This window comes from Coturnix japonica, chromosome 4 (assembly GCF_054131305.1).
Source record: "Coturnix japonica strain WE chromosome 4, WE-NBRP24, whole genome shotgun sequence".
Lineage (NCBI taxonomy): Eukaryota > Metazoa > Chordata > Aves > Galliformes > Phasianidae > Coturnix > Coturnix japonica.
The window spans coordinates 40,498,649-40,513,782 of NC_140666.1; the positions used below are offsets into that span (position 1 = coordinate 40,498,649).

The following is a 15,134-nucleotide window of genomic DNA, read 5'->3' on the forward strand; positions in this document are numbered from 1 at the left end:
GTTTGTTAAAACTTCCCTTAACTTTCTGAAATAACAGCATCTGTTCACTGCATTTGTTGATGGTGGTGTTTCAAAAAGCTCTGCTGGGTTTGGTCATTTGGGAATTTGTTACATTTGTTCTGAAACCTGCCTTTCTGATTAATTGCCTGTGTTCACTTCAGTTACGATCTCTGAAAAGCCCTTCAAGAGAAATGCTAGATGTAATTTTAGGCTCTTAGAAAAGAGAAATATCATGTGGCTGGTCTTTTACAGCCCAAATTAGTATTCTGACCAATAGGAAAAAGATCTGCCTTTGTGATATTGATCATTTCAGTAGATAACCCCAGAAATCTCAATGTGCAGTTTATTTTCCCAGCAACCTCTTTTGAAATCTGTTAGAGCTTGATCTAATTGAGTTAATAATGGTTTTGAAGCTTAAAAAAAAAAAAAAATTAAAAAAAAAAAAGTCTGGGTACAGACTTATGTGGGAAATATTCCAAAAATCTCCTTTTCTGTTTTCTCAATGGTTGCTTGTTGCCCATATTTACGTGTATTTCAGAAATGATTCACAGACATTAGTTTGTAATGGTCACACATTTCCATTGCATTAGTCACATCATTATAAATTCAGCATGTCTGAGAATGTACTTAGGAGTGTGATTATTATTCTATGTCATCAGAACATAATAAGATGTAGGAAAATGACTTTGATCATTTGAATCTTGCTTGATCTCATAGAATCGTTTGAGTTCAAGGTCATCTAAGCCAATTCCTCTACAATTAGGAGGGATATTGACACTGTGATATACTGTGATTCAGTGATTCTACATCTACAGTTTGAACAGGCTGCTCAGAGCCTGCTCTCACCAGCATGTAGTGGAGGGACAGGATTACCTCCCTTGAGCTGCTGGTCATGCTTTGGATTCAGCTCAGGACATGGTTGGCTTTCTGTCTGCAGGGGCATGCTGCTGGCGCCTGATAACCTTGTCAACCACCAGTACCCCCAGGTCCATTTGGCTCTATCCGTACATTCCTCAGGTTGTACTCACAATAAGGATTGCAACTCAGGTGCAAGACCTTATACTTAGATTTGTTGAACCTCACGAGGTTCTCCTGTGCCTAAATGCTTGAGTGTGTGTAGGTCTATGAACTGTTTGGATTTCATCGTTGTTTACTGTAGCTTTGCCTTTTCCTCTGAGAATCAGAACATTTGCATCTTACAGGTGGTATTTCAATATTGTGTTCATTGTATTACTCTTCATTGTAACTGACTGCCATCTGGAATTTTTCTTGCTTGGGAATCTCTAAGCACAGCATAGTTAATTAGTTTAGGACTTTAGAACACATTCTTTGGACTTCTTAAAAAATAAATAGTGCTTTATTTGTTTGATAGAAGGAAAAACAGAACTGGCACTTTTTTCTTTCATTATCCTAGTAAAGATCAGTTTACAAACTTTGCTTTAAAGTACATTTCAGAGACCTCCAGTCTACATGTATTTGTTTTATGGCAGGTGTTTCAGCAATTATTACTAATTGGGAAATTAGATGCTGATACTGTAGCCACATCTTTATTCACTAATTGGTTTTGGCACTTTTTAACTAGCTAAACACAGAACTATTCAAATGAAGCAGGTAAAGATTTGTGTTGAAGTGGTGATCCGGTGCTGTGAGTCAGTCCTCCTCCTCCTCCTACCTGGACAAAAACTAGGTTCTCCCTGGAATTGCATGCAAGACCTGAGATGGTGGCCTCACCTGTTAGTAAAGCACAAGAAAGTAGAAAACAGGTGAAATTCTGAGCTACAGCCATTCAGTACTCATTCTTCATTTTATTTGACTGTTGGGGTTGCTGCAGGGTCAAAGATATCATGTACTTCTCCTTTGCAGACTGTTTTGTAGCTTCATCCATAGCTTCTCCAATTGGGAGTGCATTGCTGCTAGAAAAAATACGTGATATGGTTGATTTTTTTTTTGTTTTGTTTTTTCTTATCCCCAGTACCTTTGGACATTTATTTTTTTTTCCTTGACACATCTTGTGCTTTTTCCTTTGTCGCCCATTATAGAGACATACTTGGTTAGAGCCATCTGTATTAAAGTATTAATTCACAGTTGGGAGGAAGAAATGCTTGTAGCCAAATTAGGTTTTGTTATGCCTTTATGTGAGGCATGTGGTATTTTGTTCTTAGGGAAATATACAAGAACAACACATTAGTGCATCTGATAAAGAATAAAGGTAAGGGACTGAGTTGTATTCAGAGTGTGTTACAGTAGTAACAAGGCATTTGAAAGTACTTCAGTAGAAGAGATAGAGTAGTTCAGCATATTATCCGTATAAGAATTCTGAAGAAGGTACAAAACTAAATGGAATGGAGAAACTGTTTCTGAAAGGTGTCCCAGCTGTCACCACTGGAGAAAATATTAAATCAAGAAGTAACAGAAATACTAAGGTAGTAATATCATACAGATTACTAACAGTGTGATTCCCTGCAGCCATTGTTTAAGGTTGTGTTCTTTTAAGGTTGTGTTAAGTCCTTCAACAGCTAAGATGCTATTGAAATGCTATGATAAAAGGTCTAATGTGAAAAGATTATTTATTACATGCAAAAAAAAAAAAAAAAAATCAAATCCTGTATCACTCAGGAGAGCTCACTCAGTGAGCTTAGGTGAAATTAATGCAAAACAAAAAAAGTCAGAAAATCTAGTACCAAAGTTCCATAATAGACTATTCATTAAATTAAATATCAAGTTCAAACTTCTTCTTTATCCCTTAAAAATAAGAAAAGCAATTTGCCTTGGTGGAATATTTCGGACAGACACTGCAACATAAAATAATGTGTAGATCTGTAGAAGTATTTATTTAATATGGCCAACCACATGATGGAATTTGCAATAGGGAGAAAAGTATGGGGTTTGACATGCCCATTGTTCACTGGTATATATATATATCACCATTAATACCATTTTCTTAATGAAAGAATGGGAGGATTTTTTTAGAGATAAATGAGCTGTAGTGGAACATGAGCTGAGGTGTCAGTAAGTGTATTCTCTGGCCTTAGGTTTTGATTCTAAGTTAAAACTGGAATGTGATTCCCTGGTTATTCAGTTTAACTTTATGCAAACACTTACTGCAGCATTATACTCTGATCTAGATATGATCTCCAATGGTCTCATGTCTTATCTGTATTGAATTTTTAGTTTAGCGATGGATTAAATTGAAACCCATTGTTGACCTCGCTTTAAGCAGGAGGAAGGGCTAGGTGAGCAATTGAAAGTCTTTTCAAAACAGAATGATGCTGATTGTGTGATTTTTTCAGTTGATAGGATATGCATAGAACTGCATGTGCATGTTTTGTTTAATAAAGTGTCTGAAAACTGCTTGTATTTGTATGTATATTCTGTATATGATGACAGAGAATTATGTAGACAGAAGCAACAGCAGTTAAAAATAGAAAGCTAAAAGATTTAACTTCACAAACAGAATCATTTACCTTTTTGTCTCCCTTTGAATCAAATGAAAGTTTTCCTATGATTGAAGTGGGGTGTAATTTAGGGGTAAATAGGACCAGTCTTCAAAAAAACAACCCCTTTGGAACCATATCTTAGAATCATTATCTGTATTGCTCAACTCTATTGAATTAACCCACAGAGGTTGTACTGAGGCTCATGGTTCAGATCAGGAATGATACCCACCACACATGCAATGTTAGCATGCCCCTAGAGGTGGTGAGGTGCCTGTGTCTACGTAAGACATCTATCATCCTCTATGTAATATCAGCAAGAAGCATTTTTCAGGCCTTAAATAAAATCTTTTGGTACTTTGTTTATCTGTGATGCATCTGATGTATGTGACAATTTACTATATGGCAGGTTTCTAATTGTCCTTGTATACACTAAACTGACTTGCTGTGTAATACAATGAATTTCTCTCTTTGTTTTTAATGGGATCTTTCATGCATGCAACCAGTGGCAGAACTTTCCTGTGCAGAACTGGATAACATAGTTAAAAAACAGGTACAAGCAGAAAAAGAGTGGATGTTCATAGCAACATTACTGATATATGTCATCAGACAAGATGAGACTGTCAGAGGAATGGTGACTGTTGAAAAAACAGAAGGCTGGTGAGAACAAGTGGTGAAAGCTGTCTAATCTCTGAGACTGTCCAGCAGTTTCAGCCTCAATTTCCAGCACACAGCCCTAAAATAGAAGCACTATCAGTGAAGCAATTTGAGCAGATTGTTGTTGTTTCTAGGAAGATAGTTGCAAAGAAGCATCCAATTAAGAAATTAAAGCTAATCGTACAGCGTTAGTTGGATTATTGATTCAAAACACTGATCCTATTGCTATCTCGTAAGGTAGCTATTGCTGTCACTTTAGGTACACAGACTATTACTGCCTACCTTGAGCATTGCACGTAGATCTAATGGCAGCTTGGGTAGTTTGGCCTTATGATATTGCAATCCAAACTCTAGTGTGAAGGTATATTTTAGGATCTTTCACTTATAAGTGGAAGCAGATTGCTGAAAAGTGCATGTAAATGTTGATTCAGAGTTGAAAATGTGCCAACAGACTGCTAGTAAAATATTTACTGATAACTTTAAGATGGAAATATGTCTTCCTTATTGAGCTGTAACCTCAGTTGAAAGATATTTGTAGGTGTAGGATCATATTTATCTATATATGTAGACTGTGAAGCTGCATTTGCTCTTCTGGCTATTTCTTTTTCTAATTTTGTCCATACTTGGCATAGAAAGAAAAATAAAAAAAGGGAGATTTCCATGCTATCATCTTCTATTGAGCATTGCTTGAAATATTTTGGAATTGTGCAAAGGCCATGTAGTATTTCAGCTCACTGTAGGACAAAAATATTATTTTTTTATTTCTTTGTTTAAGGCAAAACACACTGTAATCTGAAATCTAATACAAGGAAAGACACAAACGCTAAGTAGTTTTTCATTGTAAAGGCTGGATATTAGTTGTTATTAAAGTTAGATAATGCTATAAAAGAGATTAAGATGTAAACAATTGCTTGTGAAAGGGAGTACTATATATATATATATTTTTTTTTTCCTAGCATTTTCTAATTCTGACGATTTCAAAGTAAGAATTCCTACCCACCCCCTTTTATTTTTCTGCTTTCCTTTAACACCTTTGCTGTCTGAAGAAAGCAAATAAACTGTTTATATGTACAAACAATCTCATTACTTAAAATTTTAAATGGGAAATTTTTAAAATGAGAGGTGGAAGGCTGAATAACAGTGTTTTAATTAACTTTCATGGCTTGAAATGAAGGAACCAACAACAGGCATCTCACATACAGAAGAATAACAGGTGGGAAATTAACACTAAAGGGTAAAGAGTTGAATAGAGAACCACATGGATATTACAAGCTACTTCTTAAATGCAGATGGAAGAGGTAATACTTTTATCAAGAGGGACACATAAATCCAGTTGTTAAAAACTTGTTAATGACTAAGTGTCTGGCATTATGATGCCATGATACTGTAATGTACTAATGTCATTGTATTGGAATTTATTTTTTTTTTTAAAAATCAACAACATTTAAGCATTATATTGGACTGGAAAAGCCAGCCTTTTCTGGATTTACTACACTGAACGGAGCACTGTTTCACCGATATACTCAACTAGCTTTGCGTGATATGAGTGAAAGCAGTTCTATCAGAGCAAGGTTTCCCACTTCAGTATTTACTGTTTATGAAAAAATCAAGTTCTATCCTTACAAGACAAAGTAATAGTGATCCATCTAGTGTTTCTCTCTCTGAGCAATTGTATATAATAATAGTGATATGCCATCATATGTTGACATCCATTACCTTTCAGAACTCTCATGAGATCAGTTGAATATTGCTTATGTGGGAGTAACTGAGACTTCAGTATAACCTGTCACATACACCTGTGCATTTTATTCTCAGGAGTGCTCTGAAATATTTTGAATTATTGATCTCCTTTCCATGATGAGAAACATCTGCATATTCTTTTTCTGAACATTATTATGCATTTCTACTTAGTGAAAATATTGTCAACCAGAAGTAGACACTGTGAAAATAATCCATTGGTTTGTTCATTTTTACTAGAATATTTGTTAACTACGTTAGAAGTGGGTTTGTGCTGTAAGAGAAAAGAGGCATTTATTGAGGGGAAAAAAGACATTGTTTTGATGGGTAGTGAGTGATCTCTTATCTTATAGCATTGTTTAGTCCCTTGTCAATATGTGTTTTTGTGGAGATTATTCATAGAAAGCAACAAAAAAAGAATAGCTATATATGTGTAGTTATACTACAGAGAGAGAGTATTCAGATCTGCTGAAATAATTTGATCATTTGTATATTTATTGTAGTACTTAGACTTCCAGGTTGCTGAAGGTGAGCTCAGAGGACTTCAGTCAGCATGGATATAGTAACAGGTGAACTCATTACATCAGAGTCCGGGCTTCACTGAAATAGCAGTCAAATATATATTCTTAGATGTTTGGCTTTGTTGAATAGGTTACACTTTGACTACTTTTCGCTTGGACTTCCTTGCTGCATTTGTCCCAGAATAGCTACAGTTGCAAACCAACTGGATGGTGTTTTTTGGTGACTGAGCAATTTTCAGGAATTGATTTGTTCAATGTAAGAAATAAAAGTGGTGGTGATAACTGAAATCAGATTCCCTTGCTGAATACACTGGCGGTTTCTTTGGGTATTTAACTATGACTTCTGATGAAATCTGCATCACACTCTCACATTGAAAAAGATTAAAAATCAGTTACAATTTCTAGAAGAACTGAGTTCTGTGATTTTCTGATTGCATTACTGAATGTTTAGTGAAAAGAAAGTTACAAGTGACTGAGTGAAAGAAATTTAGCAGAATAACAGTGTGTCTAGACTGGAGCACTGAGTTACAAGTGCACACAAATGTGTAGAAAAGTTACCTAGTCTTTATCCTGCCTTCAAAGGCAGGATTTCACATAGGGAGCCTGCTTGAAATCTATACTAAGCATGAGTAAGCAAGCTAGCTGATTATTTCAACATCTGATCCTGTGGCAAATATAAAGTAATGAATATTCTTGTTGTTCTTCTGGTTTTGTTTTGTGTTTTGTAGTGTTTTGGTTTTTTAATTCTAAACAAGTGTCTGAATTTGGTTTGCATTTATGTGTAGAAAATGTTGTCTGAGTTGTCTGGAAAGACTAGAGCATAAGCTCTGCTTCTCCTAGGTTGGTGAAATCCAAATGTTTGGGGTGTTCTTGGTTGTTGTGGGGTTTTTTTGTTTGTTTGTTTGTTTGTTTGTTTTGTTGTTGTTTGTTGTTGTTGTGGGTTTTTGTTTTTGTTTGTTTGTTTGTTTGTTTTTGCTACAAGATTTAAGAGGGCACCTGAGTAGATTTTCTCAATATACTGTGTTTACGTGCAAAGCAGTCCTAAAAACTGTATTTCCCTCATCATTCCACTGCTGTCAAAGGGTTCCCAGGTCTTGACTAATTTTTTCTTGTCTGCTGAGCAATACATTTTCAGATATTGATGACTGCTTTCTTCTCACCTGCATATTCAAGGATGAAATGTGGGTGCTATTCATTTTCGTACCATCCTTTCAGTAGCTTTTTGAACTCAGACTTCATGTTCGGTTTCACCACACTGGCCCATTAATGGGCCACTGATGAAGCGTAGCTTTTGGTGCTCATTAACTTGTTCTGATGTTCTTTTTTGGGGGGGAACATAATGTACTTAACAAAATTGAGAATATATATATATGTATTTTTAAACTTAATTCATGTTAAATGACAGGACAAGCAGCAACAACCATAGATGAGAATAGGGAGTTCTGTCCAAACGTTGGGGAACACTTAACTGTGGGTGATGGAGCATTGGCACATTGCTTGGAGAGGCGGAAGAGTCTCTTCCTTGGAGATACTCAGAAATTGCTTGGATGTGGCCACCCGGCCAAGGAACCCCTGTGGAGGGGATGGGCCTGATGGACCCAGAGATTCCTGCCCATCAGTCTTTGATTTTGTGGAGTGAATTAGCAAAGAGCAATGTAGTTTATATATGTTAGGTGAAAGATGCCTTCAGAACTCATGGAAGTGGCTAGGAACAGTAAAAAATACAATTAAAATGTAATTAAAAAGATACAGTTTTCCTGCTTATCACTGATGACAGCATAGACTGGCTGGGATTTTAAGATTTAAATATTTAATGACCTCAGGATGATAGAAAGAGTTATCAATGAAAACAAACAAAACACAGTGTTTGCACAGTGATCCTGAGACAGTGAATCTACACCTCTGCTGTATACGTTTCCATAATTAAGGTTAAGAAATTGCTGCAATTAGAATGTTTTGTGTACCTTCTAATAGAAGTTTAAAAACATTTTAAATGTAAACAAGGTCCATATATTTAGTGTGTTTGTAAATGCTTAGCATACATTAGAGTCCTATCAGAAGTGTGCTGCAGTACTAAGGGAAGATGCCAAGCAGAATGAACAGTGAAATTTGACTGTATACTAATAACAATATGTGTTACTTTGTAAGCGATGTCTGAATTAAAATTTTGTGAAGGATTAGCTACTTAGATGCATCAGATGACTGTGCTAACTTTTAGAGATCATTAATTGTAGTAACAAGATAACTAGTCATCTGCAATACTTCACCTTTTTAGTAGCCTTATCTTATCCCTGCTTAAAGCCATACGTTTACAGGAATCACACAACGCTTGGAAAAATTATTAAGTACAGTATTTGCCCCTGAAGTTATTATGGAAGCACAAACACCTTTAGGATGAAAAAATTCAGTACACAGAGCAGAAAAATAAGCCATGTGTGATTAAAAGTGTTGAGCAGTGCCAGCAGAACTTGAACTGTCCACTGAGAATGTCAAACTTGCTGTGGTTTTGAAAATGCTCCTTCTCATTGCACCAGATTGTACCAAAGGATAGCACAAATTTCTGTACGAGCAAGTTGGAGAAAGTAGAAGCACCTCTGGATAAAAAATAGAAGCATTTTCCCCCTGGAAAGCCTTTCACTCTGGAGATTATAAAGATGAAAAAGTAATGCAGTCAGTTGCATTGGCATTTTGCTTTTCAAAGGACATGTCATTCAGAATACATTATTTAGTTATTTTCAGTAATGATAACAGCAACTAACAGTGAATAATAATAAAACTCCCAGTGCTTTGGCTGGTGGATTTTATAAAATGAAATTATTTAAATGTTTTACCTTTGATTTTTTTGTGAATAAATGGTGCAGTGCATACATTCAGCACACAGAAAATAAGTGCTGCTGGCTAAGGAGCAAGCATTCAGTTAACCGTTTTCAGACTGGTTTAATTTGTACTTCTTGTTTTTTATGTGTCTTTAAATAATGAATTGAAAGCTTTTAGAAAGATTAAATTAATATGTAAAAAAAAAGTGTTTCAGTAATGAATGCCTTAGTTGTTTGAGTTCCTAGAAATAACTCTGGAATCTTAACATACATAGTGTAACGAGAAACAGAAAACATTCTTCCTATGCAGTTTATGTGAATAATGTATTATGGTCTACCACTGCATACCTGAGTTTTACTAGAAATCTGTCTTTAAGCAAACAGATTAACATAGTTGACATAGTGAAGAAGCCGTTATGCCCTCGTGCAGTGTCTATTTTTCAAAGCTTTTGTCTTTATGCAGTTTCTTAACATTTCAAATAGCTGTATTGTCTTTCAAAAAGATTTAGGGAGCACTGGGAAACCAGGAAGGCAGTTACTGTTCTTCTGGTGCACCAGCACAAGTTAACCTCCACCTGCCACTTGGACTACTGATTGTGATGGCTATTATTTATTCCTACAGTTGTGGGAAGGAGTTAGTCACTGAGTGACAAACTCGGGATGTGGTGACATGATTGGCATCTGCAAACTTATACAGCATTGCATATGGCCCATGTGTTGTGAGCTGTGGTGATTAATCCTTCTAATTTTGATTTTCATTAAATAATATGATACGCGGAGCATTACATTACAAGTAATTTCTCTGTGGGGCTTGTTAGATAGAGGTATGTGTGCTTTACTCTTCTCAGTTAAAGGAAAACATAATTTTTTAAGTTCTGAAACATAAAGTGACCTCAAAAAACTAGTGCCTAGCACTAGGTAAATGCTTATCAGCCTGGAATTCAAAAGGTCAGTGGAAGTCAATGTGACTTAAAACAAAGTCAGAGTCCACTCAAGTTTCATAAGCTTCATGTGTTTGATTTTTTCTTTTTACATTTTAGGCAATAAATACAACCTAATTAGTGTTGTAATTAGTCACCATTGATTACCCAGTCCAAATGATTAGAGTACCCATTTATACAGTGAGAAAAGCGCAACATTGGACATAGCCTCAAAGCAAAGCTCTGTAAGATGATCCAGATTCCAAATGAGACAGCATTGTTTATTTTCATGCTGCTTTTCAAATATTATATGCTAGAGTTTCTCTTTTATCTTGTCCCTTTCTTAATCTCTTTCTCATTTTAGTTCATTTTTCCTGGCTTGTTTTACAGAGTTGATATGGACAGGGCATCACAAAGGAAAGAGGCTTTTTTACGGGACCCAAACCTGTATGACTTGCTTGGCATCCAACTTAAACTTTTCTTATGTGCACAGTTGGTATTTCAGAGCTATGTCACAAATACTGGCATGGTACACAGAAGGCATAGCTCTACTGAAAAGGCACGCTACATCTATTGATCAGGGATTTAATAAAGCTGCTTCTAGTCAACTGTCATCAAATGTGCCCAGTGAGTTCCTGTTATGTAATTATGGAGTGATGACATTAAGGAAGTGACAGGAGAAAAATTGCACTGTATTTACTCTCCTACCTGTCTGAAATATACTTTACCTTATCATCTAAGGCATTGGTGTAATTAAGCATTCTTTTTTCTTCTTCTTCTTTTTTTTTTTTTTTTTGGTTTGTTTGTTTGTAATGGAATCCACTCTAATATATATTCTATTTATTGTTCTTTCCATCAAATTTAATCATTTCTGATAACTGTGAGCATGTCTGTCTTATCCAGATACTTTTGCCTTATCTTTAGTCTCCTTCTCATTTATTTTCCTTTTTATTTATTTATTTATTTATTTTTGTCTCCTTGTGTCCACTGATGGGTGGATTACTCATACAACATTTTCAAATATAATTTCTGTTTGTCTGAAAGTAGAAACTGCAGCTCTTCAGGAATAACAAGCTCTTTTCTCTAAACAGTCTCTATTTCATTTCAGTGCTTTCATTTTCTTCATGTCTTGTCATTTTTTTCATCTACTGCTGCTGTTAATCCGACATCCTTTGCTTCCCCACCCCCCAAAAGAAAAAAAGAAAAAAAAAAAAGTGTTTTATTTACAGGGCACAGCCTTTGGAAGTGCTCCTGTACCTTCTCGCAGGCAATTATGTGAGTCTCTTGAATTCCGCTCTGTGTTGTAAAGATGACTATGTGTTCATGTGCTGTAGCATGGCATGCCAATATAGAGTTAATGCCCTGAGGTCAATATTCAACCGCTGGTGTTGCATATTGCCTGTAACGTGCTTGTAGCTAAAAGCTTCTGTTGACTCCTTTATTTCTTTGCTGTGTTTTGTCCAACACATTGTAAACTGGGGCTGTGCTATGCACTATAGTGTTGAAAGAAGGGAATAAAATACCATAATGACTCAAAGTCTGGAGGGGAATAAGTATAATATTCCAATTTATGTTTCCATAATGAATAGCATTGTTGAAACCAAAGAATATCTCTTTCACATTCTTCAAATTAATCTTTCAGTTGTGCAAAACAAATAAAAAATAAATAAAATAAAATCCGGATCTTAAACTAAGTGGAAAATCAAGCAATATGGTGTAAGGCAGGTGTTAGTAAGACTATATGTATTTATATTTGTTCTAATTGATTTAAAGAACCCCAACTCTGGGGGCTGATAGAGGACTTTCACTGAGGAATCTCCTTTATTTTTTCCTTAAATTCCTTGGAAGTGTTGACAGTAGTTATTATTTCTTTGGGAAAACAAAAACAAAACTCAATTGTCCCCATCCTTGCATTTCCTCCCCCATTCTCCCCTTATAAAATCATAATAGTAATAAGCAAGAAATCACAGATGTGATTTAAAAAAGGAAACATGTTCTAACTCAAGTTGATTTCTCTGCTTCTTTAACAGTGTGCGTGTTTAAGTGTGTACAGTGAACATTTAGATGCTCACAGTACCATCAGACTTTGAGACAAGGACGTACGTTCCTTGGGTCTGTTTCTGTCTCTCTCCTCCTAGCTTGAGTTGAATGTCCATCCTAAAGACACTGGTGTCTTCCATATACATATAATAAGCTACAGTCATGCACTGCATTATAATAATTACTATTTCTCTGCATCACACCACTGAATGTCAAATACTTCCATCACAATGTAACATTGCAGGCTTATTCATAAAATACAGTGCGGCTTGAACAGTGCTTTGTTGTTGGCAGTCTTGAAATGTGTTGCTTGCATAAATTCACCAATGCTGCTCTGGTATGTATATAGGAAACATGTAATATTTGTCTATGAATGTGAGTCTTACAAAAGTAACTAAAAGTATGCTCTGTATATCACTGTCCTTTCTTTCATGCACTTATCTTAGCTGTTCTATTCTTCTGGATATATCTAAGGGGAGAAAAAGTGAAATCTCAAACTGAAATACTTTTCATGATGTATAAATGTGTTTCTATTATAGTTATTTAAGGTATAGTGGAGAGACTTAAGTATTCTCACTGAATGTAAATCTTGTCCTTCAGAAAAGCAATGCTGAAGTTTTGTTTTGATTTTTTTTTTATCTGATGTATATGACAGTTACTTAGTGCTCTGCTCAGTTGAAAATTTGAGCTGCTGTCTGCTTTACTTTCATTTAGCCAAATTCACTGCTGTCTTATGCATTTTAAAGATTATTGAATACTTTGGAAGTATACCTATGTTATAACATGCTTTACCTGATGTTACTGTTAACATCTTCCTTTCTTGCATAGTATCTTTGCTTATCTTTGCTTGAGTGATGAAATATCACCTGATGAAATGTCTGAGATTTGAGCATAAGGGATTGTGTGGAAAGGACAGAAGATGCGGAAAAATCCAGGTAGTGGTTTGGGGGAATAAAGATGCGTAACAGTAATGCAAATGAAGAAGACTGGATAACAGTTGTTTTAATTAAATAAATACACAGATGAATAGGTAGGAAAGAGTGGTCGGTCCAATGAAGTAATATCAGATTATGAAATAAAGATAAAATTAATGTCATCATAATGGTGAAAGTGGAGATGTAGGTTTAGAACTGCTTACATAGAGTGTGACAGTGCCTTGACTGGGAAGCAAAAGAAGCATATGTGTGAGGAGATCCATAACATTAGGGAAGGAAAAAAAGTTACTTCAGACAGCTATTTTCTGTTTCTATGTGTACTGGAAAGCAGTGAAGATACAGAGCTATAAATATGTTGTGTAAAATCTCATATTTTAGCCATTGGTGGCAATTTCTCTGGTCTTCAAAAAGCATTGAACATTAATTGTTTACATACAAAAGCATGAGATGATGATGCCTGGAAAACACTGCTGAGCCAAATACAGTGTACTATCATGCAGAAATTTAAAAGTAGGCTATGGTTTATTTTCTTGTTGATGTTGTCAGTGACCTTTCAATCCACTGCAGTAAACAATATTAATTTTACCCAGGTTTGTGCAAGGTTTTTTAATCTGCTGGAGACTTGTAACTGCTGGTAGCTTTTAATTGCCTTGTAGGCAAAGGTAGATGATGTTTGGTGGTAGTGCTGAGAGTCACTTCTGGGCATCTGAAAGTGTCAAAGACGTCAAGTACCATCTGTAGTAGTGCTGTGTTGTGACATCTCCTCTTGTAGCCCAGGGTCTATAGCAGTTGCTGGTGAAATGTGGTAAAATAATGAGTGGTTGAGACTAAGAACTGTTTAGATAATATTTTCAAATAGCAACATGCTGCTTTTGAGGGGACACCTCAGCTGTTATGGATTATATCCTGGGAGCAGCTCAGCTCCACAGTCATTCTCATGCTGCCCCCTCTCAATAGGATGGAGGAGGGAATCAGAGTAAAAACAAAAGACATAAAATAGTAGTGAGATAAAACACTATTTACTAAGACAGAAAAGGAAAAGGAAAATAATAGTAGTAAAAATACATTTATTTACAAACCAAGTGATGCACTAGCAATTGCTTACCTCCCTCCAATCTCCAAGCAGCTGCTGCTGCTCCCCTGGCCATATCCCCATGGATTTGTGATTTTTTTCACATAATGTCATGTGAAGTATCCCCTCTGGCCAGTTTTAGGCTAGCTGTCCTGTTTTCTTCCCCTCCCTGCTCCTTGAGACCCCTTGGGTAATTGCTATTTATCCCCTTTTTCTGGTAGAGCAATACAAGAAGTTGAAACATCCATAGCTCAGTGAAATCACTGCTCAACAACAGCAAAAATGTCACTGTGTTATCAGCATTGTTTTTCTCCCACAGCTAAAACATTGCATCATCCCAGACATAATTAAGAGAAAATAAAAGTTAAAAAACAATAAAAATCAAAACTGTCCCATCCGAAACTAGAACACAGATAGAGTAAAAGGATAACTAAAGAATTCCAGTATTGGAGTTAAGGCTCTTTACCAAAAGATAAAACTTTGCCATTTGAAATGCAATGGTCTGTGACTTAGTTTCTTTTTTACACAGAAGATGAAAAAGGTGGAATTAAAAGATCTTACAATCTAAACTAACTGAGAAAGCCTGTAATTAGCAAGGAAATAAGGTGCAATGACAGAAGATAAAGTGAATGGGGAGTCCAAAATGAATATAGATATTATCAGAAGATCATAATGGGAGCAATATGATCCAGCTTTTCTCATTTCTGTAATACTAACATGAAAGCAAAACACACAAACTATTATTGCAACTGAAAAAAATTCTGTATCAAAACAAAATGCAGTTCCAGACTTTGGGGCAGAGGAACAGCATAGTTACCCTCAGGTAAGAGAGCTTTAATATTCTGTCTTGTTCCTTTGTGGATAACGTGCTTTTAAACTGATAATTAGCTAAACTGCACCATACCACTCTTTCTCTCCCCCTTCTCAAGCTACAGGGGAAGGAAATGTGATGACAAAAAACCACAAAATAACAACAAGAAACAAACAAACAAAACCACTTAA

General features: G+C 35.7%; 1 protein-coding gene across 6 annotated transcripts in view; it reads left to right on the forward strand.

Moving 5' to 3' along the window:
• The window catches only part of CCSER1 (coiled-coil serine rich protein 1), a 562,640-nt gene that overhangs the window by 424,348 nt on the left and 123,158 nt on the right, over positions 1–15,134 (forward strand). For 3 of the 6 annotated variants that reach the window (XM_085545025.1, XM_085545028.1, XM_085545031.1), the window contains exon 10: positions 11,315–11,360. The exons of the other annotated variants lie outside the window; for them this stretch is intronic. In XM_085545025.1, the coding sequence (XP_085401151.1) occupies positions 11,315–11,360 (46 nt within the window). The remainder of the gene's footprint in view (positions 1–11,314; positions 11,361–15,134) is intronic. 6 annotated transcript variants of the gene reach the window in all.